The sequence below is a fragment of the Fusarium phalaenopsidis genome (assembly GCF_050370095.1).
Source record: "Fusarium phalaenopsidis strain FUZ10S chromosome Unknown contig_32314, whole genome shotgun sequence".
Classification (NCBI taxonomy): Eukaryota; Fungi; Ascomycota; class Sordariomycetes; order Hypocreales; family Nectriaceae; genus Fusarium; species Fusarium phalaenopsidis.
In genome coordinates, this window is record NW_028145400.1 from 162,254 (window position 1) to 190,181 (window position 27,928).

General features: G+C 49.6%; 6 protein-coding genes across 6 annotated transcripts; 2 read left to right on the forward strand and 4 right to left on the reverse strand.

Moving 5' to 3' along the window:
- Nucleotides 1-8,860: 8,860 nt before the first annotated feature.
- LRP88_11555 (uncharacterized protein) lies at nucleotides 8,861-9,154 on the forward strand (the record flags this gene model as incomplete). The annotated part of the gene is made up of 2 exons (XM_083247981.1): nucleotides 8,861-8,930; nucleotides 9,015-9,154. The coding sequence occupies 2 exons, from the start codon at nucleotides 8,861-8,863 to the stop codon at nucleotides 9,152-9,154; spliced, it is 210 nt and encodes a 69-aa protein (XP_083096260.1).
- A 4,192-nt stretch (nucleotides 9,155-13,346) lies between these two features.
- On the reverse strand, nucleotides 13,347-14,733 carry LRP88_11556 (uncharacterized protein; the record flags this gene model as incomplete). The annotated part of the gene is made up of 3 exons (XM_083247982.1): nucleotides 13,347-13,841; nucleotides 13,895-14,371; nucleotides 14,434-14,733. 3 exons carry the CDS (start codon nucleotides 14,731-14,733, stop codon nucleotides 13,347-13,349), a joined length of 1,272 nt encoding a protein of 423 aa, XP_083096261.1.
- Nucleotides 14,734-15,626: 893 nt separating this feature from the next.
- On the reverse strand, nucleotides 15,627-16,760 carry LRP88_11557 (uncharacterized protein; the record flags this gene model as incomplete). Its single annotated transcript, XM_083247983.1, has 3 exons — nucleotides 15,627-16,075; nucleotides 16,125-16,689; nucleotides 16,740-16,760. 3 exons carry the CDS (start codon nucleotides 16,758-16,760, stop codon nucleotides 15,627-15,629), a joined length of 1,035 nt encoding a protein of 344 aa, XP_083096262.1.
- A 69-nt stretch (nucleotides 16,761-16,829) lies between these two features.
- Nucleotides 16,830-17,350, reverse strand: LRP88_11558 (uncharacterized protein; the record flags this gene model as incomplete). The annotated part of the gene is made up of 2 exons (XM_083247984.1): nucleotides 16,830-17,030; nucleotides 17,138-17,350. The coding sequence occupies 2 exons, from the start codon at nucleotides 17,348-17,350 to the stop codon at nucleotides 16,830-16,832; spliced, it is 414 nt and encodes a 137-aa protein (XP_083096263.1).
- Nucleotides 17,351-17,599: 249 nt separating this feature from the next.
- Nucleotides 17,600-18,428, reverse strand: LRP88_11559 (uncharacterized protein; the record flags this gene model as incomplete). Its single annotated transcript, XM_083247985.1, has 2 exons — nucleotides 17,600-17,995; nucleotides 18,123-18,428. 2 exons carry the CDS (start codon nucleotides 18,426-18,428, stop codon nucleotides 17,600-17,602), a joined length of 702 nt encoding a protein of 233 aa, XP_083096264.1.
- Nucleotides 18,429-19,664: 1,236 nt separating this feature from the next.
- On the forward strand, nucleotides 19,665-20,774 carry LRP88_11560 (uncharacterized protein; the record flags this gene model as incomplete). Its single annotated transcript, XM_083247986.1, has 3 exons — nucleotides 19,665-19,995; nucleotides 20,162-20,456; nucleotides 20,546-20,774. The coding sequence occupies 3 exons, from the start codon at nucleotides 19,665-19,667 to the stop codon at nucleotides 20,772-20,774; spliced, it is 855 nt and encodes a 284-aa protein (XP_083096265.1).
- Nucleotides 20,775-27,928: the final 7,154 nt, after the last annotated feature.

Below are 27,928 nucleotides of genomic sequence, written 5' to 3' on the forward strand. Positions count from 1 at the left end.
ATATCCTCCGAGATTTACCTTTTCTTTGTCTTTATAATGATACTGTATATAATAATCGCATTTCTAATTACTCTCGCAAATGTTAATTTGGGGGAGGGGTTCCCATCTCTATATAATGCCTCCTGTACTTCAAGATTCCTCTCAGCGGCATCCAAGATATCTTGCATGCCTCGCCGCCTAGGGAAGGGCTGCTCTGCTATCTCTATCTCTATATTCTGCTCTACGCGCTAATTCTCAGCTTATCCCAGTCAAGGTAACTTATTTTATCCTCCTGAGTCCAGTCTCTGACTATATTTCCCGTCTTGTAGCGCCTCCCCATTTGTTTATAGTTAAGGCACTAGTTATATTCCGCTTTGCTATACCGGTGAGGCATCCCTATAGCCTTCAGGGATTGCTAGTTAGTCTCAAGGGCTCCCCGGAGCAACGTAGCATACTAGGTCTCTCGTGCTTCTTGATATCGCTGGAAAATAGCACGAGGGTCATCTGGCCGTAATGCAGGCACTCATGGTATAGGGGTAGTTGCCGATTAAGCTGCTGTGCCCGAAGGAGATATTATACGGGTCGTTGTGTGCGTCGTGTTATGCGTTGTTGTATAGGCCACGGCCTCAGATACCACAGAGGCACCTGACGGGGCTGACGGCGATAGTGAACGGGTTATAGAGCGAGTAGATGTATATGTTGTTGTATGCGTTGCCGTAGCGGTTAGAAGGGGGGGGGGGCTCTAATAGATGCTCATAGTGTAAGAGTCACGCTTTAGAATTCATCCTATGGCCTTGGATATGATATCTCGAGTACTTTGGCGGTGCCTTTGGCCGTATTGCCTTCTCGATGGCCTCAAATGCAGAAGGCCCTCGCTGCGTGCTCGATGGCGGCAGAGTTGAATTAGCAGCTAGCTGATCAAACTGCTTGTGGGGCTCGATAATAAGCTTAGGGGTTCCTGAGCGTTGAAGATGCCAGTGTGAATAAAAATGATATAGCCGAAGGGGCTGACCTTGTGCGAGGAACGTCTGAATGAGTCCTATGCCGACGAGTATGAGCATAAGGTAGACTGAGGGTCTTCGTAAAAACCCCTGTATACGCCAAAAGCTCTTTCGGTAGCCGTGCCCGTTGGGTATTAACCTTCCGTAGGGCTTCACGTGAGATCTAGCCGCGGATATTACTCTATAGTACCCTGGATAGGTCAAGAGGTGTGCTAACCTGCTGCTTGGCCTGATTTGCCTCAAGCTCGGTAAGCTGATTCGATAGAACAAGCTTGATGATCCTCTAGGCCTCGAAGAGGTCAACTTGTGAGGTTTTCAAGTGACTCTTGATGAGCTGATGGATACCCTCGGCCCGTGAGGTAACAAACTGCCCAAAATGAAGGTATTGGTGAACCTATGTCTTGACGAATCTCCCCTTGTAGGGATTCAGCCAGGTCTCCATGAGGTAGCCCACCTCCTCGATGTGTGTGGGAAGGTAATGCTTCTTGAACTTCTTAAGCCTCTTGTTGTAAATACCCTCGGTCGCTGAGGCAACGATCTCGTGCCATTGATCATAGAACTCTTTCTATTCTTCCTGGCCTCGAGGATTACTTTTATCTCGAGTGAATGAGGGCATATAATGGGTCAAGACGGCGTTATTAATATGCCATAGGCTGAGGATCAAGCCTGGCTCAGGGAAGCAGGAAGGGGAGGATATTGCATTTATATAAGCGAGGCAGCGATCTGTGAGTATCACAGAGGGGATAGCTACTCCGTGGTGTTACATATCTGCCGTAGCCGCTTGAGGGCCTAAATGAAATCGCCCTCTTCCTCGCCGCTAAGGAACGCAAATGCGGTACAGAAGGATCGTTGACAGGCATCAACGCCAACTATATCGAGAAGGGGCAGCTCATACTTATTGGTCTTATACGTACAGTCCAATATAAGCACCTCTGGATATAATTTGAGATATCCTAGTGACTGCGGGTGTGCAAATAAGACTGCCACAACCCTGCCACTCTCGTCAAGGCGAATTTGGCTCTAGAAACCCTCGCTGTTGAGCTGGTCAGCGAGGGCATGTATATTGCTCTGACCCCGGGCAAGCTCTCGCTTGCCCCGTGCAATGTAATTGTAGATATCTTGCTGCTTAGCAAGTGTAGCTGAGTTCATGCGTAGATAGGATCTGATCTCCTTTAGCGCAACGCTGGCATTGGCGCGTTGGTGAATTGTTGATTCACCTGGGCGTGAAAGTTGACGATGCGTTGGATGTGCCACTTGATTGAAGCTTCGCTCGTGATGCTTTAAGGTTCATATAGTCCCACAGAGGCTTTCCTTAGCTGTCACAGAGAATAGACATCCCGTACGGCGTGATCCCGTATTCCGTACCCGCTTTTTGGAGGCTGAAGGGGCTCGCCCGGCTCCGCGATCACAGTTGTAGACAACTCCGGTCCTCCCACTAGGGGTCTTCCAAGAGGCTTTCGAGACAAGGCATAGCCTCGCAGGGCTGCCCAAGCGTTGATTGCCGTGGCCAGTTCCTCTCGTGAGCTAAATTGACCTTCGGGAGGGAGAATATCGTCAGGGAAGCGACGAGTATTATTAATTGGGTCCATTGTAGCATAAGGAAGGTGTGGCAATCAGAATTTATACCATAGAAGCTGTTGATCATTGGATTGGGGGGGCTAATTTGCGGTATAACCCCTTTTCAATAAAGCCACGTATGGTTGTTACATCACGAATCTTATTTGCACAGCCGGCTGTGCGTGCATGGGGCGCTCGATCTGCTGGTGGCTGAGATGTGGATGCTAAGAGCTGTGCTCCTCTCAGATAAATGTAACTTAGACCTTTCAACAACACAACACCTTCTACTCCCGCAGTGTTGCTTCATCATCTTCAAATCCAACAAGCATACACTCTGGGCCTCTCTCGCATGGAAAAGAAACGATAAGCCTTTGATATGCTTTAGTAGATTATCTATTGCCCGGAACTCTACACAGACCTAATAATATTGGGTGTGGGTGCAGTTTTGGCAAACCCGATGCGAGCAATCTCCCGATCGCCTACCTGGAGGACCTAAGCATCCATCCATTCGATTCCCAGGTTCACCACAACAACAACATAAACAAAACTCCAAAGTGGAAGACCTCCGCCAGAAGAAGTGGGTAGACACTCCAGAAGGGTTGATCTAGCCCTGGCTGGAAGAGATACTCGCCTACTATACGACCAGCTGTCGTGGGGGGAGGCCAGCGTGCTGGCATAGCTTGGGACCGGAATGACCCGGCTATGATAAGTCAGTTTCTCAGCTGGATTGCCCTACTACAGTGGTTGCTGCGAACATTGCGACGCAATATATATAACCTTGTCGTTCCCCTATTTCTTTATTACCACACAACGCTTCATGAGACCAAGAGTGCTTGCTTGCTTTTTATTCCTAGCCAAGCTGAGTTTTTAAGTAGCGGTTACCCCCATGCGCTCCAGCCTAGCACTGGACACCTTACATTCTTACTAATTTTATGAAACCCTCCTGCCGCGAAGTCCTCGGGCCGTCAATGGTTGATAATGGATCCAGATGTCGGCCAGATTGCCGATACGCACTCTCTGTCAAAGGCTCTGCCGTTACCACGCATCTGAGGGTGAAGCACCAAGTTGACCAGGATGAGCGAAAGGGCTTAACTGAATTCCTAAGAGGTCTAGGCCAGTCATATTTGGGTGATCCCAGTGTTGCGCCACCTCCTAAGGACGGCCCCCCCGAACATCCTGACTTGCGGGGTTGGGAGGGGTATGCCTGCCGAAAATGCCTCTTCCGTGCCACCAACTTCTCATCCTTAGCCCGCCATATTTCCACCCAGTACTCTCAAGGTCAGCCTCCTGGCCAGCACGAGCTTGATGGCTTCTATGATGAAGTATGGCTGCAGGCATGGACGGCAGGCTCAAACCAGTCTCGAAAGTACTGGATCGTCAGTCGTGGGGGTCTTTCCATACGGGCCAGTGATGGCGTTCAGGCTCATCTTGCATCCATAAAGGGGCAAGAACGAGCTCGGAACGGCACTGGCGGCACACCAACCCTCAAAAATACAGGAGGAAATGCGACAAACCACTAAGGAGACCAGCTGAGATTCGAGGAGCAGTCGCCCTGGATTGAAAGGACAGGTTGGGACAGGGCCTATCGTGGGAAAAGTCGAGATGTGGCTTCGGCCCTTGTGGCGGTATCCTTCTTTCGGCTGGGCCCCAATCCCCACCTTCTCGGACAATGCGGAGCCAACGGGTTGCACGAAGACATTGTTAGCACCGTGGAAGATGAGAGAAGAATCGCAGCTATTCTCGAAGCGATGGACGTGCTTTTGGATCGATGCGAGGAAACAGCTCGCAAGACGAGTAGAAGTATTCTCTGTTGGCTCAGAAATACCCAAGCTCTAGCGGGTTATCCGAAACCTTTTATCCTCGTACGTCACTCCTCGAGTAGGAGAAAATATCGGGTGCTCTTCAAGCGTTATCTTCTGCTACTTTTCCGATCATATCGCATGGAGAGTACTCGGGAAAGACTCACGGGCATCCGGTTCAAGAGGAAGCAGCTGCGTTACCTAGAGGCGATATGGAATCACGGGTTGCTAACTAATCCCACTGCCCAATCTCCGCGTATGGGGCTACGGATACCTGAACCCGAGCAAAGCTTCCAAGGTGGGATCATCGAAAGACGGATGCCCTGTGATGATTCTGAAGAGAAATGTGAGGAGCATGACGAGGAGGACGACATGACAGAAAGTTCCGGAGAAGATGACGAGTGCTGAGGCGATAAAGACCAAGTTGTACGGGATACCGGGGTGAATTCTAGTGGGCACACTGAACGTTCCGTGAACGAACGAACAGGGGACGAGCAAGCATCAGAGGAGCTTATTGAGCTGCTTCTTGGGCTAAGCTTATCGCTGTGCACTGAGCCAGTGACCGATGGCCAGCCCAGTTCTACTCTGCTAGTCTTCTTCAGTGGCATCCTGGGACTCTCGTCATCTTGAAGAGCTTTTCTTCCGGTCAAGTCATACACGCCTTACCTCTCAGGCTTGTTATACATTCAACGCCTGTTGTTTCTGGAGATGGCCCTTCCCCTTTGCGAATACCCCACCCTGAAGATATCACAGCGTCCACACACCAAACAACTGGAAAGACTTGAAGTTGTGAGAAAGACATACATGGTGGTGGGGTCTCAATCGGCCTCTGAGGAAATGATCAGCCTTCGCAGCTACGGCCGAGTCATAGCACGCTCGGAGTCTCCGGCGTATCTCCTGCGTCGGAGCGAGGATGGCCAGACAGTGTATTACGGAGACCTCTTTCGTATCAACATGACCGAATTTGGACTCTTGGGTAAACACATCACTCGACAAACGGATATACCCCGAGAAGAGTTGATGTTCGGATGGGACCACTCTGTCGACTTGAGCCAAGTCAAGGACGACCTGAAAATCGCCGAACGGGGCATTTCTTTCGTAACACATCCAGGCAACAATCTGGAAGATGCATACCTCGAACTATGCGAGCGGGCCTGCACTGCTCGGTTATCCAAGCGGCAGGGCGATTTAATGGACGAGTTGGCGGATTTGGTCGAGGTGCACGCTGACGATCCCGAGGCACAGCCATTGGACGAGGGCCGAGTGGACGGTTTGACATTGCAGGTCGTCGTGGCGTTATTAGACCATCGTTTGACCGCGAGGGAGTACCGCAGCGCCATCATCAGCGGTTTAGCCGTGTTAGGTCGCCCGTGCCGTGGTCGTGTACCAGTCGTACCAGGAGATGCAGGCCGAGGTGATGCGATTGAAGCAGGATAAGATGGACGAGTGGATGATGCGGCGGCGGCAGGAGGGAAATCAGACGTGGGATGAGAAGCATGCCCAAAAGGAGGCGGAAGATGACGCGGAAGAGGAGGCCGCCAGTATATTCCACATCGTGCGTGGGAAGGTGTAGCGGTTCATGGCGGTTACGCCCAAGGATCCCCACGCCAAGCCAACGCCGATGGATGGGATTTACGAGGCACGCACGTACGGGATGCACATTCGGTTCAACACGCTAGCCGGCAAGACCGACCGTAACCGCGCGTGGTTGGCAGCCGGCAAGGGTTGGAACGCGCGCCGGATCATCGAGACGCAAGGGCGGCGATGATGGTGGTGATGAGGATGAGAATGGTACCAACGAGCCCGGCTCCAATGCGAGGCTCGACAGTTGGGTACAGGAGCGCAATTGGACGTCAGATTGCGTCCGCCGCATTATCCAACGGGACAGCAAATGATTGTTAGGCACCATGTTGAACATCAGTTCGTGGTGGCAGGTGCCATCGCCATATCCCGTCGATATTTAGACAGGACATTCAAGGAGTCGACCATAGATGGAGTCGAAGAAGACGACGATGGTGTGGACGACAACCCGATCGATTTACAAGCCGGCCATGGAACGCACGTGGCCGGCATGGTATACGCACGAGAGTTGCAGCAAGGGTTGTTCAGCACGGCCACGATGCGCGACAAGTTTCGGTCCATCAGTCGTCAGTGGCATCGGTTTTTAGAGTTCCGCGAGGGCGACAGTTTGGCCGTGGCGGTACGCCGAAAGCCGGAGCCGTTCGAGACGGAGCGGGAACACCACCAGTTGCAGCGTCCCAGGCGATTGCAGCAGGTCGACACTGCCGCCCGGTTGAGGGAGATGATGGGCCCAAACGCCGCGTTCCGTGGCCAGCAAGAGACGGTGATACGGGCCATCATGCGGGGTGAGAGCCCGATTGTGCAGATCGCAGGCACGGGAGAAGGCAAGAGCATGTCGTTTAACCGACGTATTGTTCCAGCGACGACGGAGGGACAACCATCGTCATCGTGCCGTTGGTGGCATTGCGAGATGATTTGCACGGCCGTTGTGCCAAGAGCCAGATCGCGACATACGTTTGGAATAGTCGCGGCGGGCACCAGATCACCCCCACCGTGTTCGTCACGCCCGAGTCGGCAGTAACAAAAGGGTTCGGCGATTTTGTGAATCGGTTGCAGGCACGGAAAGCGTTGGATCGTGTCGTCGTGGATGAGTGCCACGCCATTTTGGACAGTACCGGCCAATTCCGGCCGCAGTTGATGGAGTTGGGTCGGGTATTGAACGAATGGGGCGCCGAAAAGGTATTTTTGACGGCCACGTTGCCACCAGACGAGATTGGGAGGTTTTTCGAGGTCGTCGGGTTGTCAGCCAGCCGTGTAAAAGTATCCCGATCACAAACGACGAGGCCAAATATCGGGTACAGGGTAGTGGTTGTGCGACCAGCCAAGTGCAGAGATCACCACGACCAGCAACAGCAGAATACCGGTCAGACCGGTAGCGGCGAGGTTGGGGCAGACCAAGAGGCGGAAGACAACCGCGTGGTCAAGATAGTGCAGGATTGGGTGTACAGAAACAGCCAAGGTCGCTTCATCGTCCGCAAAACTGCCCCTTCCTCCCGTGCCCGATAAAGGAGATAGTGAGAGTGAATCTCTACTGTAGACTAGAAACGGTATTCGGGGGGGGGGGGGGGGGGCTCTCTCAAATTCGCCCCGAGGAGTAGGCTTGGTGTGCTAACTGCAGCAGAAGTGCGATAAGCTCTCATTGGCCCCTCTCTATGCTATCAATGCTGGCGGGCACCAATGGGGGTCTTGCGCAATTATTCTCCAATTGGAGTTACATTGTCGGTGTCTCAACTGTCGATCACCAAAACAGGGGAGCCAATTGCGCACCACCATCATTGGCCCCCCCCAGCTGACTCTCAAGTGCTTGGCTAGGGTCTTGCACGAATCATTCCTCGCCGCAATTGAACCCTCGGAGCGAGTGACGCCACGTTATTTCGGCCATAAATGCCGCGGAACTTCATTCGTCGTAAGAATTGACGCCGAAATCGGGGGTCCGCCCGTGTTTAGTTATAGGTGTGGGCATCTTCACCAACTCGGCTCCATTTATCGCACTCGCCATGGTCCGCCAACTAGCTCCGAAATCACCCACCAAAATCATTTCGATATGAACCACTGAAAGAAAGCAACAATGGAGTTCCGATTTGTGGACGAACATGACCCCGCTGCGCTACGTCGACGTCGCCTGCAAGCGGAACGCACCTAGAAATGCCGGCAACGGCAAAGGGCGAAACAAGATATTGAGACCGCAAATCATCAGGCTGAGTGGTCTCGAACAGTTGAGTCTGTGGCGGAGAATGTGCAGACGGAACCAGAGAACAGTTCGTTGGCCGACACTGGGGAGTTTGGACCTGATAAAATCTCTTCCGGGGACATTTTTATCACCCCTAGCCAGGAAGATGATGATCCGGGCATAATCAACACCGAGCCAGCCTATTACGACGAGGAACCAGTCAACGCCTATAGTGCCGAAGAGCGCAAAGATCAGACAGAGTCTGGGAGTCTAGAGGTCTATGCTGAAGTGAAAGCAGATCTTCTTCGTGACAAGACCTGGAATGATTTGCAATATGCCACGCAGAAGTCTGTTCAGCAATATCTTGTCAGAATCCATGGTTGTGGTGCCCAGGAGCATCGGGAATCTCTGGCAGCGCATACGGAAGCTGAGGGAACATCTAACCATCATGGTATTGCGAAAATGTTCCCTCGCAACGTGCCTCATACACTTGATAAACAGCATTTTCTCAAATCGCAAGCTTCTAGCGAGACACCGAATCTGGGCCCTACTCAGTGGCAAGAGCTATTCTCTGGCCATACACCTAGACATTTCGAAGGCAAGCCTAAGCAGGCTTGTCTCCACGTCAAAGAAGACATCTGGTTTCGTCCCATTCCCCAAGACGACGTTCCCAGAGGATCCTACGGGACCCAATGAGATTTTATCAGCTGGTGAACGCTCAGAATCGAGACTTGACCTGGACAGACCTCAGCTACATCGGCGCACAAAAGATCATGAAGGCAACCGAAGCTTTCGAGAGGGACCCATCTATCAAGAACCTAATCCAGCTCAAAGACAATGAGGGTACGTGACAGAGGAGATATTCCCCATCCAGTCTGGGGAATGCTCGAATCCCCTTTGATGTGAACTGCGCGCTGGTGCCAGCAGCACTATACGCCATCTCGGAGTTGACAGGCATGCTAGATATTTATCCCAACAACGCCAAAGCGGAGGCATGGAAAGCTGCTGCTGCCAAGCGGGCCAAGATGTGGGAGGACAAGACTGTTCCAGTACAATATCACGACTGAGAAAGGCATATCTCTCGTGGAAGATTACATGAGAAAGGATGATTTCTATGATGGCATCACTCACGCTGATTCCCTTTATAAATAACGTGCTCCACAAGCGAGTGTCCCATACAAGCGAGTGTCTCAAAAACCCCTCAACCTCTCTTCTTTTCAATTGATCAATTGATTCTCAACCACCAAAGATGTCCCAATCAAATAGTGAGGCAAATATTCTTCTTGCACTTCGTGCCCTTCAAAATGACCCAAAATTACGCGTCCGACGCGCCGCATCAATCTATCAAGTCTGTCCTAAGAAGCTAGGTCGCCGGCAGAAAGGCATACAGTCTCAACGCGATACTATCCCCAAATCACGCAAGCTATCCGATCTAGAGGAACGGATCATCATTCAATTCATCCTCGACCTAGATTCGCGAGGGTTTCCCCCACGACTGCGGGGTGTTGAAGAAATGGCTAATCGACTGCTTGCTGACCGCAATGCATTACCCGTTGGCAAGAACTGGGCTTTAAACTTCGTTAAGCGGCATACAGAGCTTAATACATGTTTCTTTCGCAAGTATGACTATCAGAGGGCTAAATGTGAAGACCCGACTGTTATTCGCGCTTGGTTCGCGCTCGTAGCGAACACAATCGCAAAGTATGGTATCACCCTCGCCGATATCTACAACTTTGACGAGACCGGCTTTATGATGGGTATAATCGCAAGCGGAATGGTTGTCACAGGCACAGATAGACGTGGAAGACCGAAATCAGTCCAGCCCGGAAACCGGGAATGGATTACAGTCATTCAAGCGATCAATGCGGAAGGCTGGGCGATCCAGCTATTCATCGTGGTTGCAGGCCAATATCACCTCGCCAACTGGTACCAGGAAAGCAACCTCCCAGGCGATTGGGCTATTACCACGACTCATAATGGCTGGACTGATAATGAGACGGGTCTTGAGTGGCTAAAGCATTTCAATCGGCATACAAGCATCCGATCAAATGGTCGGTATCGTCTTTTGATCCTCGACGGGCATGAAAGTCACCATTCAGTCGACTTCGAGAAATATTGCGAGGAAAACAAGATCATCACGCTTTGTATGCCACCTCATTCGTCTCATCTGCTTCAGCCTCTTGATGTTGGGTGCTTTGGGCCGCTAGAAAAGGCATACGGTCGAGAGGTTGAGCATTTGATCAGATGCTCTATCACCCACATTTCGAAGACTGAGTTCTTCCCGGCCTTTTACGCCGCCTACCAAGCTGCCATGACGACAAGCAATATCAAGGGAGGTTTCAGAGGAGCCGGGCTTGTTCCTTTAGACCCGGAAAGTGTCATATCAAAACTCGATGTGCAGCTACGGACTCCAACGCCGGTTGAGGAAGAGGTTAGCCTGCCTGGGCCTTGGGTCTCTAAGACCCCAAAGACTGTCCTCGAGGCCACTTCTCAGACTGAATACCTTGAGAGACGAATCAGAAGGCATCGGAGTAGCTCTCCAGCCTCCATTCTAGAGGCACTTAAGTCATTTTCTAAGGGAACAAAGGCAATAATGCATCAAATGGCATTATTGAGGTCTGAGAACCAAATCCTTCGACAGTCAAATGAGACCCTTAGCAAGCGGCGCAGAGCAAAAAAGACCCGCCTACGTAATGGAGGGAAAATGACTATAGATGAGGGTAGGGAAGCCATTGGTCAAATGGATGATAATACGCAGGGAGTGGCCGAATCATCGAGAAGTGGCGATCGAGGCGGGTCGGCGCGACTAAAGGAAAGCCGCTGTGGAATATGCGGCAAGGCCGGTCATAATAGAAGAACATGTCAAATTATTGTTTATATATCCGGGGAAGAGGATAGCAATTAAGGTTAATTGATTAAATGCTTTGTTGTGTTTTAATCTTTAATCTAGTCTTAAAGACTGAGATTTTTGGGACACTCGCTTGTATGGGACACTCGCTTGTGGAGCACGTTACTTACAATTATGTGACTAAAGTCTGCCCCCACCTGACGCGCCCCGCATCTCAACGCGTAATGACGCCGACTCACTCTCCTTCTTCCAACACACACAATTCATCACAATAATGTCTGATCCTCGTAAATTCGGTACCATTCTGACCGCAAATCATCGGAGAGGCCAAGAATGGAGTCCCGTTGCGAAAGGCGCAATGATCGGTATGCGAATGGCCGGTATGTCTCAGCGCCAAGTCGCGAGCAAGATGGGCACCGACCACAAGGCTGTCGGGGCGATTGAGAAACGCTTTGCAGAGACAGGAAGCGTCGAAAGTAAACCCCGGTCTGGGCGGCCTTGGGCACTCAATGCATACGAAAGGTGACACATCATACGTCTTATTCGCAAAGATCGGTTTATCTCATGGGCCGCATTGTCTTCTGCAATCGATGATCGGGTGTGCCTCCGGACACTTCGGCGCGTCGTTTCTTTCCATTACAAGCGCAAATGGAAAGCAATGGAGCCAAGAATAAACTCTGAACAAGCGAAGCTAAGGCGTCAATTTGTGCGTATTTGGTTGCCCCAGATTGAAGAATTGAATGAGGTATGACATCGTGAAGTTGATAGGGGTATCTAATTGATCACCAGCTCAGATGATTTGCTCCGACGAGTCTCCAATCACCAACACAGCTCGTAGCTCGCGCTCTTTGCTCTTCCGGGCGCCTCATGAAAAGTATAATGTGGAACTTGTGAATACGACGGATCATGTTAAACCTACGATTTCGATGATGTACTGGGCAGGAATTTGGTGCAAAGGAAGAACCCGATTAATCCCTATGAAGCGCGATCCAATCGCCCCAAAACAAGGATACTCTTCTTGGAGTTACGAAATCGCACTTAGTGATGGCCTCATACCTTCATACGACGGGACCAGAAGGTTTCAGCAAGATAATGCTAGTATTCATACCGCAAAAGCGATTTCCAGATGGTTCTTATACCATAACATTGAACTAATCGATTGGCCACCTAATTCGCCGGATATGAGTCCAATTGAGAACCTGTGGAATCTATTAAAGGATAAATTGAAGAATTAATTGCCTCATCTCAAAGATTTCAAGGATAATATAGCCCACAGGGCAGAATTTGATCGATGCGTGTTGATTGCGTGGGCGGATATTCCGCAATCAACGATTTCGAAGCTAATGGGCTCACTTGAGCGCCGACTACGCGCCGTTAAAGCTGCACGAGGATGGTATATAAAATATTGAACGGTACGATTCAGGCTTCATTTTGGTGTATATAATTATTTTATTGATAATTAATTGATGGTGCTATCGCGATGCAAAGACCCATACAGACACAGCATTCCGGCTCTTCCTATTTGGCTCTGAAGATGACGAGCAGCTGATAACCTTTATTAACGCAACTGCCAACGCCATTCTACGGCTATTCCCCTCTGGTCTGAGCTCTCCGGTGGGAGCAGTTGTTGCGAACATAGCTCTATCCGGCGACGACGACTTGATTGGCATTTTCACCAACCCAGCGTACCATGGGACCGTCATATGGGGTTGGCAACTAGCACTGATGGCAAAAGGTTTAGAGAGACAGCTACAAAGGTGCCTTGCATGCCATGCGAAGCGAGCACCTTGTCCCATCCGCCACGTTCCCTCATTCTGTCGAGACGAAGGAGTTTACAATGCCTTGAAGAGTGCATACAATTACCTTTGGGATCTCATTGAAGACCAGTTACAGCCTGGAGTGTGGAGCTGGACGTACAGCAACGGAGGCTACAAGTTCTCGCCCTTGAGTGCCCTGACCTCGGGGACGGAGAGCAATATCCGATAACTGTGGAGCTTGAGTTTCCTTGCTGTAAAGAGGGATAGTTCTTTGGCGGAATGAAGGTGGATGGAGGTAGAACTGTAGATTACCCACCATGTCGTTTCATCGCACATGAGCACGTGACTGAATATCCGTTTGAGACTATCCATCGAGGTCATTATGCTATAACGCCCGGAAATAACAACCCTTCTAGCAGAAGTAACATGAAACAAGCTGAAATAAGCTATATGGGTATAAAGCATTTCCCATTCCGCAGCAGAAAGCTTAGCAGACCGAGCAAGACAGATATGGTCCAGGACAATAAAAGTCAAGTAGATACAAGGAAAGAAGAAAGTTGCGCACTACCCCATTTGTCTAATTACGTGATAATTCATCAAATTATTATAAGACGGGTTCCCAAAAAAAAAATTCATTTCCCAGCCAAGGCTGTCCTAGGCGTTCTCCTTTTCCAGCGAGTCCAGCAGAGCGACAACCTCGTCCGCTTCAAACTTGATCGGCGCCTCTAGGTCGTACATCTTGATGCCCGAGTCACTCCTCCTAAAGATGAGCGTGCCCTTTTGGTTTTCAACTTGGACGTAGCCCTGTTTTGCGTCGCCGAACCCGGGCTTGAGGGCATATAGGAATGCTGTCAGGTCCGGCATGGGGGCTTTTCTGCCTGCGTAGTTCTTATCCAGTGATACTTGGTTTCTCGCCATCTTGAGGGGCTCCTCGCCGCAGTTGAAGCCGAGGCATCTTCTTTCCATTGTTGGACCGCCTTCTTTCTTGAGTCCGACGAGAGAGTACCGGGCATTTTGTGCACTATGCGATGGGACTACCACAAAGTCGGCGAAGTCGCGAAAGTGCTCGAAGACGAATTCAGCGGCTTTGGGGTTCAAAGCAATGTTGAACTGGTTGGGGAATGAGTTCAGCGCCAGGTCGCATGTTCCCTGTATACATCAATTAGAAGGTGCTTAGGAGAAACGACTCTCGGGGTACCCACAATTTGCAGATGGCATTTGACCTTGTCAGCGACGCCTTTGTTGATGAACCGCTGAAGAATTCCGAGAGACGCGCCACCGAGGAATAGCACGCTCTCTGCAGATTTGATGGTTTCACAGAGCGAGTCAAGCTCGAGTTGCTTAACCGAGTTTCCGACGCCTCCAATTTCCTTCTCCGCTGTCTTTGTGCAGGTCTTGTACCACTCTCTGAGGCTGCCTAGTCGCTGCGGTAGCGGCTCATCCATGATGTCTCCGTAGCGAAGAAGTTCTTTTTCGCTGCGAGCGACCAGCTCCTCTTGTCGGTGGAAGAAGAGATTCACTGGGTTGTGGACTTCTTCAAAGCCGTCGAGATCAATGAAAACCTCGACAGGAGCGTGAAGCCATTCATTTAGCGCCGCTGCGTGATCCCAAGCGACAAGTTCTCTGTGTAAGAATGCATCTTCTTTGGGCCCGTAATCAGGCTTGATGGCTAGGCGAAGCTGTGGTAGAAAAATTCATGTCAGCCTCAATATTTGCGCCATCCAACAAACTCCTCACTCACAGTTTCTTTGTCCTCTTCGCTCAGTTCTGGGACGCTTTGTACATCCTTTTCAGTCAAAAGACCGCCGAGAAGCACCTTGAAGGGCTTTCCATGATCTGGGAAATGCTTGATGATGAGCTTTAAACAACGGCTCTGCTGCTCAGCCGACTTGTTCAATCCCAGGGATACCTGACGAGGCTCAAAAATCCAGATGATGCGCGTATTGGACTCCCTGGACGTGGCTCTGATGACAGCTCTCTGGGCAGCCCAGTTATCAGAGTCGATCGAGTCATTGTAGAGAATGGTGATACGTTCCCCCATGGCTACTACAGCGTCTTGTTTTTTCTTTGCGATGGGCGCTGGGGACGGGATTGAAAGAGTTGAGATGCTTTATCTATCTGACAGGGACAAGTTGGGGGAGTTGTGGCATCCACCACGTGCGGGGCTGAGCAATGCACGGCCCAGTCACATTGGCTTATTAAGTGCTTGCTGCCTACCCTTATAACCAACTCGACTGTGCCTTGCGCTTAATAGCCTACAGCTATAAGAAGCCGTGACTCATAAACTGTCGGTTTTTACAATTATCCCCGGAAAAGTATAAGATAAGCGTACTATCTCGCTTCTAACAGTGACTCCTCGCCTGTGGTGCGGCGCCATGCCCTTTTCTCTTAGCTCGAGGCTGTTGTAGGGTCTGTTGCCTAGACAAGGCTCTGGCTAGAAGGATACAAAATGGCGCCTGAGATTGTGCCTTGCGCCTTTGCCCAGTCAATCAGGTTTCAGCCTTGCGGCTAGGTATCATTTGGGTCTCATCTTTCAATGGATGTCTGTATCAGCCACAGAATACACCTTGCACTAGCCCTACCAACTAGCGCGTGCTAGAATACTGAACTACTGGACTCCAAGCCTCCAAGACAGGAGGCAGCTGGCGAGATTTTGACTACTAAAGGCCGTAACTCGACTGCTTTCGCGAGGCATGACCACTGAACTGTATTTGAACTAACAAGGTTATAGTTGCGCAGGGCGTCATCAACTTTCGAGTCTAGGCCATCACCACTTGGTAGCAAGATTCACGTGAGATCATTGAGCCGTTCACGGTGCTTACACTTTGTGCTATCAAGGCACGGTCACGACTTATGCCTCACTCAACTATGGCCACACGATACCCCATTTTGTTTCGCGTCACTCAGACCACCATCCATTCGGCTCTTCACCTCTCAGTCCAGCCAATAAGGGTCCGGCCCCTGCAGAAACTCCAGATCGGTATTGGTGAAACTCTTCCACAGGTCAATCTCCCTCAGCCACGGCTTAGTCTGGATGGCAACAATGGCGCGGATTGCCAGGCCCCAGTCAAAGGGGCACACATCGGCGTAGAAAGACTTGGTCTTGAAGAACCCATTCCACTCGGTCCAGAAAGCGGGATCTCGGAACTTATAACTAGTCCGAGATCTGCGATTAGGTAACGTCTTGCTCCGTTCCTTGGGGTTAAACAGAAGAGTGTTTCTAAAGTTGTCGCATTGCTTAGATTTGATGAACTGGGTGACGAGCGTGGCAGCCTCTGCTTCTGGGAAGAGCATGGCCACTAATGCGAAGGCTTTGACTAGATCTTGGATGATGAAGCCGTGTGGCCAGGGGAAAGAGGGGTCGTGGATGTAGTCTTTGTAGTCTGCTTGCAGGTCGAGCCAGTCGAGGATGGGTGGTAGACAGGCCGGTACGTTTGAGGAGCCTGCGTTGTGCGTCCGAGAGCGTTTCCTTGCAGGCTTGTTTAAGGCCAGTCTCCCAAACCTTGGGTATGGACCAGATACTGTTATTGTCGCGATCCTTGACAGCTTTAAGGGCCTTCATGGGGTCTTTGCCCTTTGCCAACGCCTCCATACCCTCTTCGAGGTGACGGATAGTGCTGGGCAGAACACTATCTTCGATGCGACTAACACCGTTCTTGATCTCCCGGAAAGGCACGTTCTTCTTGTTCGGGACCAGCTCATCTGGAAACAGGATCTCATCCTCGAGGACGTTGAGGTCGACGTCGTTGTAAAATATGTCGGGCGAACTGTCTAGCTCGGCGCCGGTGCGACACTTGACGCTGTGTCCTTTGATGTCAAAGAGCCTGAATTCGCTCCTCTTGTCCATGACGGTGTCCCAAAGGCTTTTTACATTTTCGTCAGGCTTGGTCAGACGAGTGCGCATCGTGTCCTTCTCTCTTGTCATCGTGGTCAAGAGGGGTTTCATGTACTGATACACGTCGCGGCGATGCTTGATGCGCCACGCATTTCTCAGTTCCTATGGTTATCTGTCAGCTGTGTAAATCTGTGATTGAGTAGGGAACGTACTGTGATGACAACGTTGTACATATCCAGGGATGACTAGCAAGGGACAAAGTCCCAGATAAAGACGTCATAGCAGTCATCGAACCCGAACCGCTATCCTCGCAGCATATCAGTCATATCAAAGTACAGAGGTCCGACCTCCAAGACGTTGCGCCACTCGTTCTTAGAAGCCCTTCCAAGACCCTGCTTCATACGATACGTCCAGAGCTGTTCTTTAGGAGGCGCGGTGATGACACGCCCTGTCTTTCCATCTCGCACCATGACCAGCAGTTCTCCCGTCCGCATCAACAGGTACTGCAGAAACGACGGGTGATGAGGTCGTTGCGCTTCATGTGTCCGACGATGATATTTCGCGTCTCAACAATGTCGTGTTGACGTCGGTTTGAGATTCGGCCACCAACCTGATTGTAACGGCTATGCTGCTGGGCCTCAAGATCGACAAAGTAAAGGAAGAAGCCCAGCTCTTGAAGCTGTTGGATGAGTCGGTTGTTACCCCAGGATACCCAGTTCGAATTCGGGAAGTACTGCCACAAGGCGAGCAGGTTCAGATCGGAGAACTCGTTCCAGTTCCGACAGAGCTGGATGGCGTGCTTTAGATCGCAGTCCTTGGCCATGGCTGAGAACTAAAGCCAGCCGTCTCGAGACGTGGACTTCTCGCTGGTGTGGTTCCAGATGCTTTTTCCACAGACGGCGACCTTTCTCTTCTTCTTCTTCTTCTTGGACGGCTTTTTCTTTTCCAGCTGGCCAAGAAACTTTTCGAGCAGCCAGTCCTAGGTATGGAGATTCTTATAGTGGCTATCGTCGTTAAGAAACTCTTCAAAGGTTTCACCGTCCTCGTCTTCTTCTTCAACCTCACCAGCATCTTATCCCTCTTCTGCTTCATCGCCGCGGGCAAAGTCTGCACACGCATCTCGAATGTCCTGCAGAGTAGGCCCCTCAACCTTGAGGCAGAGATCTCGCAGATCCGATTCGGCGACCTGAGGGTCATTGAGAAGCTCCTCGACGCTGTTGGCACGGAGGGCAGCAGGCAGCATAGAGGCTTGCCCGAGAAGCAGACGACAACACAGCAGGTGCTTGATCTGTCGGATGTCGCTGACGGTTGACTCAATCTCCTCGTTGGTCATTGGTGCCGTCTTTTCATGGGTCTCGTAGGGGTTCTCCAGTGTCCCCACGATCTGGAAGCCCCAGACGTTGTCATAGTTCTTCTTTACCCATGGCCTAGCCGGTTTCGCATCTCCTCTTCGGTCTCGATGTTGTTCCTGTCGGGCTCTGGTAGCTCAGCGCCGGGCATAGGATAGTTGCTCTCCCGCAATGCTGCGATGAGCCTTCCCTGTATGCATCTTCGAGGTACGCATCTTGACGCTTCTGCTTCCCCTTCTGTCGTACCTTGGCGAGTCTACCCCCCAGCTCCTTGACGTGACGTTTGAACAGTGCAGCTTCCTGCTTAACCTTCTTCCCCTCCTTCTCATCATTGGCTTCCTCCTCCTGCTGAACCTCGCGAATCCAAGCGAACCATTTCTCTTTCCGGTACAAGACTTGAGTGGTTCGCTTTTCGACTCTCTGCATGGCCTTGACAACAATGTGACGTTGGCTGATGAGCTTGTCAACGTATGCCTGGTGGCCGTAGTCGACGTTGAGGGAGTAGAAGTGCTTGTGGTGAAGTTTGCGTGCGTCAATTACGTTGCCGAGCAAAACGTATTTATCGAAGAGATGAGAGTGACCTTCTCTAAGAGTCTTTTCATTAATCACTATCGCCAATTCGGCCCGAACTGCTGATTCAAGTCCGGCTTAAAATGCAATCGCGTCGTTGTCGTGTTTCTGACGCGCTACACCCTTCCATATCCTTAGAGGGGATACATGGCCGGCGTTGCTCCTCTGGCTGTTACTTTTCTAACACTTCGTACCTATTTCCCTAGCTAATAACTGGGCCAAGTATACCAATAACTGGGCTAATAGCCTACTCCGGAGCGGCGTTATTAATAGCTAACAACACGAAATAACAAAAAGGTCACACCTCCGCACCTGGAAGCTAACTACCGCCGCAGAGGGGTATCTCTGGCTTGGGATCCTTATTTATATAGGGGCCCACAGCGAGATAACAGTCCAAAACCATTAGAAGACCTAGAGGATCAGCGGCCTGAACACTCGATAATCAAGGTCATGACTTATGACCGATTTCAACTCCTTCGTCATCACCTCCAGCTTTCTAACCGCACTAAATTCACTGACGATGACGACTTTCCTATCGTCTTCCAATGAGTTGAGCTATGGTCTCAAAATATTCAACTTGCAACAACAGAGCTTTCTAATCCGGGCTCACATCCTACCGTAGACGAGGGCATGATCCGATATACTGGAAGGCATAAGCAAGTTACATACGTCCCCAATAAGCCTATCGACACAGGCCTAAAAGTCTGGATAGCTGCCAGCTAGGCCTCTTTATGAGGTGGATTTGGCACTGGCCTGGCGCAAAATACGGTCCCGTTGGTGTTGGGAGGAAGAAGCCGGCATCACAACGAGGGAGGAGGAAAGGCAAGGGAAGAGGCAGCCAACGGGTTGTAGAGGCCTCCGGGATGGTGATGGGCGATGTTTGGGCCGGACTGATAGGCTACTGAACAGCGAAGCTCGGGATAGAGACCATGGGCAAGGGCCGGCTTGTATGGGAACGTGATGGTGTCGGCTGGCTGGATTGCTGCCCTTGAAGGTTGTCGACAAGTGGTTGAACTGGCGCCCGTACGCCCGGCATGGCCCACTGTTGCATACCATTGAGCCAGTTCTCTCGATAGTTCTCAAAAACGCTGGAAATCCTTCTCCAAGCATCGTTGTATAACTGCATGTCTTGTAAATGTCCAGTGTCCTTGATGGCAGTTGTTGATGTAGAGTTTAGGAACTTCTTGTTTTCCAGCCTTTTCTCGATAGTTAGTATGACTGGGGAAGGCAGAGGCGCCATCGATCTGGGCACCGGAGCCCTTCCGAAGAATATCTGGAACGCACGATGACATTGTCGACTTAGGGTACCTCCTTCCAGACTATTCACGCGTTGCCCTAGCCACAAACTCGGCGGATATCAAGCTCGTTTCTGAGACAGAGACAGAGACTCAGGGAGGTGGATCTGCGTGGGACCCTGACTCTCCCCCTTACTTTGGGCAACACGTTGCTCTCCTCAAGGGCCATGATGAAACCTTTATTTCTCTCGATATTGACTGGTCAGACCACTGGATTGCCACAGGCGCCAAGGATAACACAGCCAAGCTCTGGCGTACTGGTTATGCCAACAACTCTTGCACATACTGGGCAACATTCTCTAGTCACGCTGAATAGCTGGGTGCGGTCGCAACCCCCAAAGGCGTCCCTCCCGAGTCATCCGCCACGCGCTCTGATCCTTTAAGCAACCTTCTCCCTTTCCTTTGTTACATGTTCTCAAGATCAAATCGTCAAGAAGTTGGAAATCCCTCGAACAGCCCAGCACATGGGCCGCAAGACCGGTTCCTGCGCCGTTTTCACCCGAAAAGCACACGACAAGGACATCAACGCAATCAACGTTCGCCACTCGAAGCTGCTTTTTGCATCTGCATCGCAGGACAAGACGGTCAAGATCTGGTCTGTGGAGGAGGGTGAGGTCCAGGGCGTCCTGCGCGTTGACAAGCGAGGTGTCTGGTCGGTTCAGTTTTCACCCGCACCTATCCAGGGTGAAGATGGCCTGTCACTGGAAAGGGCGCCGTTCTAGCTAGCAGCGGTGACAAGACTATCAAGCTCTGGGATTTCGGCAACTATCCCTGTATCAGAACCTTGGAGAGTAACTCCAACAGTGTGTTGAAGGTTGCGTGGCTGAACATGTCTTCTGGACAGGATAAGTCCAAGAGCGGAATTCAGTTCACTAGCGCTGGTGGTGATGGCCTCGTCAAGGTCTGGGATGCCAACTTGGGCGAAGCAGAGTGCGCACTCGATAACCATGAGGACCGCGTTTGGGCTGTGGCTGTTCACCCAGATAACAACACTATTGTTTCTGGCAGCGGCGGTTCGACAGTGGCATTCTGAAAGGTTACTTGGTCCGAGGCCCAAGCTACGGCATCATAGGCTGCGTTCAAGATAATTCAGCAAGAATAGGAGCTGGAGAACCATACCCACGCAGGTTCATTTTGGGATGCTGTCACTCCCGCACTCCAGCTTAACCATCCAGGGCGTCTCCTAAGCCTGTTCGCTTCGGTCCTGACAACAAGTGACTCTGACGAGGGCGATCCGAGCTGTCGGACGAGCAGATCTTCCTACTTCTTCTGAGACTGCGAGATTGGAAGGCGAATGCTTGAACGACACCGGTGGCCCAGAGAATCCTATTGACTCTCGTTCGCATCTATACTGCGTCTAAGTTTTCAAACCTATTAATCAAGGGGGCTCAAGGGCAGAAGAGTTTGGAGGATTTTTGCACGCCATTCGTCTCTACACGGAGTGGTATTATAAGCGCACTAGGGAGCTATTTGATAAGAGCTATTGGTGGAATATATACCGCGAGAGAGAGATGATCTTGCACCTGTCTGGATAAGGATATTATCATGGGTTAGTTAAGAAATCAAATACTATCTTAAGTGCATACCCTCTAATTATTAATAATGAAATACCACTAACGTACTTGATAAGCAAGCGCCGCAGTCAAGCAAGCGCCGCATTTATATTTCTACCTTAAAAGCAATTTCAAATAAATTCATAAAAATCCAAAGTTAGCTTAAAATATAGAAAAATAAAAGTTTAGGTTAACGTACTTGATAAGTGAGTTGATCAGACAAGCGAGTTGATCACTTTTACCCTATAGTGTAAATTATACCTAAATCTAAAATTATTTTAAGAAATTTTAGAAAATTCAGTATATATTAACGTACATGTATAGCTTGCGTGACAAACAAGCATGCGTGACATAGGTATTTATAACGTGCATGATAAGCGAGCCGGTCAGACAAGCGAACCGGTCAAAAATCCCTCAACCTCTCCTCTTCTCCTTTGATCAGATGCTCCTCAACCACGCAATATGCCACAATCAAATAACGAGGCAAATATCCTTCTTGCGCTTCAAGCCTATCGGAATGACCCAAAATTAAGCCTCCGACGGGCCGCAAAGATCTATCAAGTCCGTTATAGTACCCTCTTCGACCGAGAGAATGGCGTCCCTGCGCGATGCGATACTACACCTAACTCGCGGAAGCTATCCGATCTAGAGAAACAGATCATAGTTCAATTTATTCTCGACCTAGATTCGCGAGGGTTTCCCCCGAGACTGCGTGGTGTTGAAGAAATGGCCAATCGACTGCTTGCCGACCGCGACGCATCACCCGTTGGCAAGCGCTGGGCTTCTAACTTCGTCAAACGACACCTAGACCTTAAGACGCGTTTTTCTCGTAAATACGACTATCAGAGGGCTAAATGCGAAGATCCGACTCTTATTCGCAGTTGGTTCACCCTCGTAGCGAATACAATCGCGAAATATGGTATCACCCTAGCTGATATCTATAACTTTGATGAGACCGGCTTTATGATGGGTATGATTGTAAATGGAATGGTCGTTATAGGCGCAGAAAGGCGTGGAAACCCGAAATCAGTCCAGCCTGGAAATCAGGAATGGGCTACAGTCATCCAGGCCATCAATGCCGAAGGGTGGGCGATCCAGCCGTTCATCGTGGTTGCGGGCCAATATCACCTCGCCAGCTGGTACCGGGAAAGCAACCTCCCGGGTGATTGGGCTATCGCCACGACTCAAAATGGCTGGACCGATAATGAGACGGGTCTCGAGTGGCTAAAGCACTTTGATCGGCATACAAGCATCCGATCGAACGGTCGGTATCGTCTTCTGATTCTCGATGGCCACGAAAGCCACCACTCAGTCGACTTCGAGACATATTGCGAGGAAAACAAGATTATCACGCTTTGTATGCCGCCTCATTCGTCTCATCTACTTCAGCCTCTTGACGTCGGGTACTTTAACCTGCTTAAGCAAGCTTATGGTCGAGAAATAGAGCATTTGATCAGATGCTCTATAACCCACATTTCTAAGACCGAGTTCTTCCCGGCCTTTTATGCTGCCCACCAAGCCGCTATAACGGAAAGCAATATCAAGGGTGGTTTTAGAGGGGCCGGGCTTGTTCCTCTAGACCCAGAAAGTGTCATATCAAAGCTCGATGTGCAGCTACGGACTCCAACACCGGTTCAGGAGGAGGCCAGCCTCCCTGACCCTTGGGTCTCAAAGACCCCAAAGACCGTCCTCGAGGCTAGCTCCCAGTCTGAATACCTGGAAAGACGAATCAGAAGGCACCAAAGTAGCTCCCCAGCATCTATTCTTGAGGCTCTTAAGTCATTTTCTAAAGGAACGAAGGCAATAATGCATCAGATGGCATTACTGAAGTCTGAGAACCAGATCCTTCGACAGTCAAATGAGGTCCTTAGCAAGCGGCGCCGAGCAAAAAGAAGGCGGCTACAGAACGGAGGGAAGATGACTGTAGACGAGGGAAGGGAAGCAACTGATCAGATGGGTGTTGATCCGCAGGTAGCGGCCGAATCGTCGAGAAGTGGTGGTCAAGGAAGGTCAGCGCGACCGAGGGAAAGGCGCTATGGAGTATGCGGCAAGACTAGACATAATGCAAGGACCTATCACGTAGTGATTAAGACATCTAGAGAAGAGTATAGCGATTAGTTTTAATTGATCAAATGGTTTATTGTGTTTTTACAGCGATTTATATCTTAAGGGTTAAGAAAAGTGACCGGTTCGCTTGTCTGACCGGCTCGCTTATCATGCACGTTACCTTATAAAAAGAAATTAAAAAAGCTCTTAAAATTCAAGATAAAGCTTAAAATAGATAAAGGTTTAATATTAGACTTATTATATAGTATATTATTTTATATATTTTTTGTTGGATAGCGTACGGCATATTCGATCAGAACGATATGAAACAACACGATGTGGAGCCAAAAGTGATGATGTTCTTGCTTCATCCTCCTCCCGGCCCCCTCTTTTCTCAAGAGGGGGTTTTCTAGTCATCTGACTAAGGCTAGGATATCTGTGTACTAGGGGTTTATGCAAATTCGGGGCAGATGCCGCCACATGAGGGGTCGATCCAACATTTTTTTAAAAAATCTTATAATACTCCTTATAAGGTAGTATAAAAAAAGTACATTCGCATTGTATATTTAATTATTTCTCTATAAAGGGCTTTTTTAAAAAATCTAAAAAAATTATTATAAGGTTTCTTGCAAGATTAGGTTTATAAAAATACTCTTTTTAGGTTTCTAGCTATTTTATAGAAAAAGTTAAGAGGTCTAGGGTAAGTGGGATTTTAGTAATACAGTATGCTGTCACGCATGCTTGTTTGTCACGCAAGCTATGCATATACGTTATTAAAAGCTAAAAATTAAGAATTAGGTTTAATAAAAATTCTAAATTATCTATATTGTTTCTTAAGACTTTAAAAAAATTAATTAATAAGTTGTCTAAGGATTTCTTATTCATACTGTTTTTTTTTAGTTTTTTATTTTTTAAAAATTAAAAAGGTTTTTTACAAATCTAGAAAAATTATAAACTTATAGCGTTTTTAGTTAGATTTATAGATATACTCTTTTTAAGCTTATAACGTACATGATAAGCATGCGTGGCATGCAAGTATGCGTCGCACTTTTCCCTCCTACACCTAACTTTTCATTTGATCAATTGATTCTTCAACCATTCAATATGTCAGACCTAAATACTGAGGCTAAAACTCTTCTTGCTCTTCAAGCCCTTCAGAATAACCCAAAACTAAGCATCCGACGCGCTGCAAACCTCTATAGGATCTCCGAGCATAGGCTACGTCGCCGGCAGAATGGCATTCAATCGCGACACGATTGGATCCCCCAATCGCGTCGACTATCTGATCTTGAGGAACAGATCATTATTCACTTCATTCTCGACCTAGACTCACGAGGATTTCCCCCTCGGCTTCGTGGTGTTAAAGAAATGGCTGATCAATTGCTTGCCGACCGCGACGCGCCACCAGTCGGCACGCGTTGGGCTCATAACTTCGTTAGACGACACCCAGAGCTTAAGACGCGTTTTTTTTCGGAAATACGACTACCAGAGAGCCAAGTGCGAAGATCCAGCCATTATCCGTAACTGGTTTATGCTTGTGGCGAACACAATCGCGAAGTACGGCATCCGATTAGATGATATCTACAACGTTGACGAGACTGGCTTTATGATGGGCATGATTCAGAGCGGAATGGTTGTCATAGGCACAGAAAGGCGTGGAAAGCCAAAATCGGTGCAGCCTGGAAACCGAGAATGGATTACGGCCATCCAGGCGATTAATGCGGATGGCCAAGCGATCCCGCCGTTCATCATCGGTGCGGGCCAATATCACCTCGCCAACTGGTACCGAGAAAGTAACCTCCCGGGCGATTGGGCTATTGCGACGACCCAAAATGGCTGGACCGATAACGAGACCGGTCTCGAGTGGCTCAAGCACTTTGATCGGTGCACAGCTAAGCGATCAAATAGTCGCTATCGTCTTCTAATCCTCGATGGCCACGAAAGTCACCACTCCATCGAATTCGAGAGATATTGCGAGGAGAACAAGATCATCAGGCTTTGTATGCCGCCTCATATGTCTCATCTGCTTCAGCCACTTGACGTCGGGTGCTTCAGCGTGCTTAAGAATGCTTATGGTCGAGAAATAGAGCTTCTGATCAGATGCTCTATAACCCACGTTTCGAAGACCGAGTTCTTTCCGGCCTTCCACGCCGCATTTCAGGCCACTATGACAGAAAAAAATATCAAGTCAGCCTTCAGAGGAGCCGGGCTTGTTCCTCTTGACCCGGAAAGTGTGGTCTCGAAGCTTGATGTGCAGCTACAGACTCCAACGCCGCCTGAGGAGGTGGCTGAACCGTCGACCCCTTGGGTCTCAAAGACCCCAAAGACCGTGCTTGAGGCTCAATCTCGGTCAGATTACCTCGAGAGGCGAGTAAAAAGGCATAAAAGTAGCTCCCCAGAGTCAATTCTAGAAGCTATACGGTCTTCTTCTAAGGGAACAAAGATAGTTATGCATAAGGTTGCCTTACTCGAGGCTAGGGTCAAAGAACTTGAACAGGCAAATGAGATACTAAGCCGGCGCCGGAGGGCAAAAAGGACCCGACTACAGAAAAGAGGGGTAATGACAATGGAGGAAGGAAGGCAAGCAATTGATCAAATGGATGTTGATGCGCAGGTAGTGGCTGAATCGTCGAGGAGTGGTGGTCAAGGGAGGTCGGCGCGACCGGGAGTTCGGCATTGTGGTGTCTGCGGCAAGCCTGGTCATAATGCAAGGACCTGTCAGGTAGTGATTGAGACATCTGGGGAAGAGTATAGCGAGTAATTTTAATTGATGAAATGGTTTGTGGTGTTTTTATTGCGATTTCTATCTTAAAGGTATAAGAAAAGTGCGACGCATACTTGCATGCGACGCATGCTTATCATGTACGTTAGCTATTTTAAACTAGTTTTTTTTAGAAATTTAAGGTTTATAATTTTTAGGTGCACAGTCCACTGATCAACTCGCTTGTCTGATCAACTCGCTTATCAACTAACGTACATGATAAGCAAGTTGGCCATGCAAGCAAGTTGGCTACTTTTCCTTACCCTAAAGATTAAAAATCATAATAAAAACACCATAAATTATCTAATTAATTAAAACTACTCACTATACTCTTCCCCAGACGTCTCAATAACTACCTGACAGGTCCTTGCATTATGGCCAGGCTTACCGCAGACACCACAATGCCGAACACCCGGTCGCGCCGACCTCCCTTGACCACCACTCCTCGACGATTCAGCCACTACCTGCGCATCAACATCCATTTGATCAATTGCTTGCCTTCCTTCCTCTACTGTTATTACCCCTCTTCTCTGTAGTCGGGTCCTTTTTGCCCTCCGGCGCCGGCTTAATGTCTCATTTGCTAGTCGAAGCTCTCGGACCTCTGCCCTCACTAGAGCCATCTCATGCATATTTCCCTTCAGTGCCTTAGTAATTGACTTCATAGCCTCGATAATTGACTCAGGGGAGCTACTATGATGCCTTCTAATTCGTCTCTCAAGGTATTCAGACTAAGATTGGGCCTCAAGCACGGTCTTTGGGGTCTTTGAAACCCAAGGGGTCGACGGTTCAGCCTCCTCCTCGGCAGGCGTTGGAGTCCGTAGCTGCACATCAAGCTTCGAGACCACAATTTCCGGGTCAAGAGGAACAATCCCGGCTCCTTTGAAGGATGCCTTGATATTTTTTTCCGTCATAGTGGCCTGAAATGCGTTATAAAAGGCCGGGAGGAACTCGGTCTTTGAAATATGGTTTATAGAGCATCTGATCAAATGCTCAATTTCTTGACCATAAGCCCTCTTAAGCACGCTGAAGCATACAACGTCGAGGGGCTGGAGTAGATGAGACGAATGAGGTGGCATACAAAGCCGGATGATCTTGTTGTCCTGGCAATATCTCTCGAATTCGATTGAGTGGTGACTTTCATGGCCATCAAGGATTAAGAGACGATAGCGACTATTTGTCCGCTTGGTTGTATGCCGGTCAAAGTGCTTAAGCCACTCAAGACCGGTCTCATTATCAGTCCAGCCATTTTGGGTCGTCGCAATAGCCCAATCGCCCGGGAGGTTGCTTTCTCGATACCAGTTGGCGAGGTGATACTGGCCCGCACCGATGATAAACGGCGGGATCGACCAGCCTTCCGCATTGATCGCTTGAATGACCGTAATCCATTCCCGGTTTCCAGGTTGCACTGATTTTGGCTTTTCACGCCTTTCTGTGCCTGTAACCACCATTCCGCTTGCAATCATGCCCATAAGAAAGCCAGTCTCATCAAAGTTCCAAATATCATCTGATCGAATGCCGTACTTCGCGATTGTGTTCGCTACAAGCGTAAACCACTTACGGATAATAGTTGGATCTTCGCACTTGGCTCTCTGGTAGTCGTATTTCCGAAAAAAACGCGTCTTAAGCTCTGGGTGTCGTCTAACGAAGTTATGAGCCCAACGCGTGCCGACTGGTGGCGCGTCGCGGTCGGCAAGCAATTGATCAGCCATTTCTTTAACACCACGAAGCCGAGGGGGAAATCCTCGCGAATCTAGGTCGAGAATGAAGTGAATAAGGATCTGTTCCTCTAGATCAGATAGCCGGCGTGATTTCTGGATAGTATCGCGT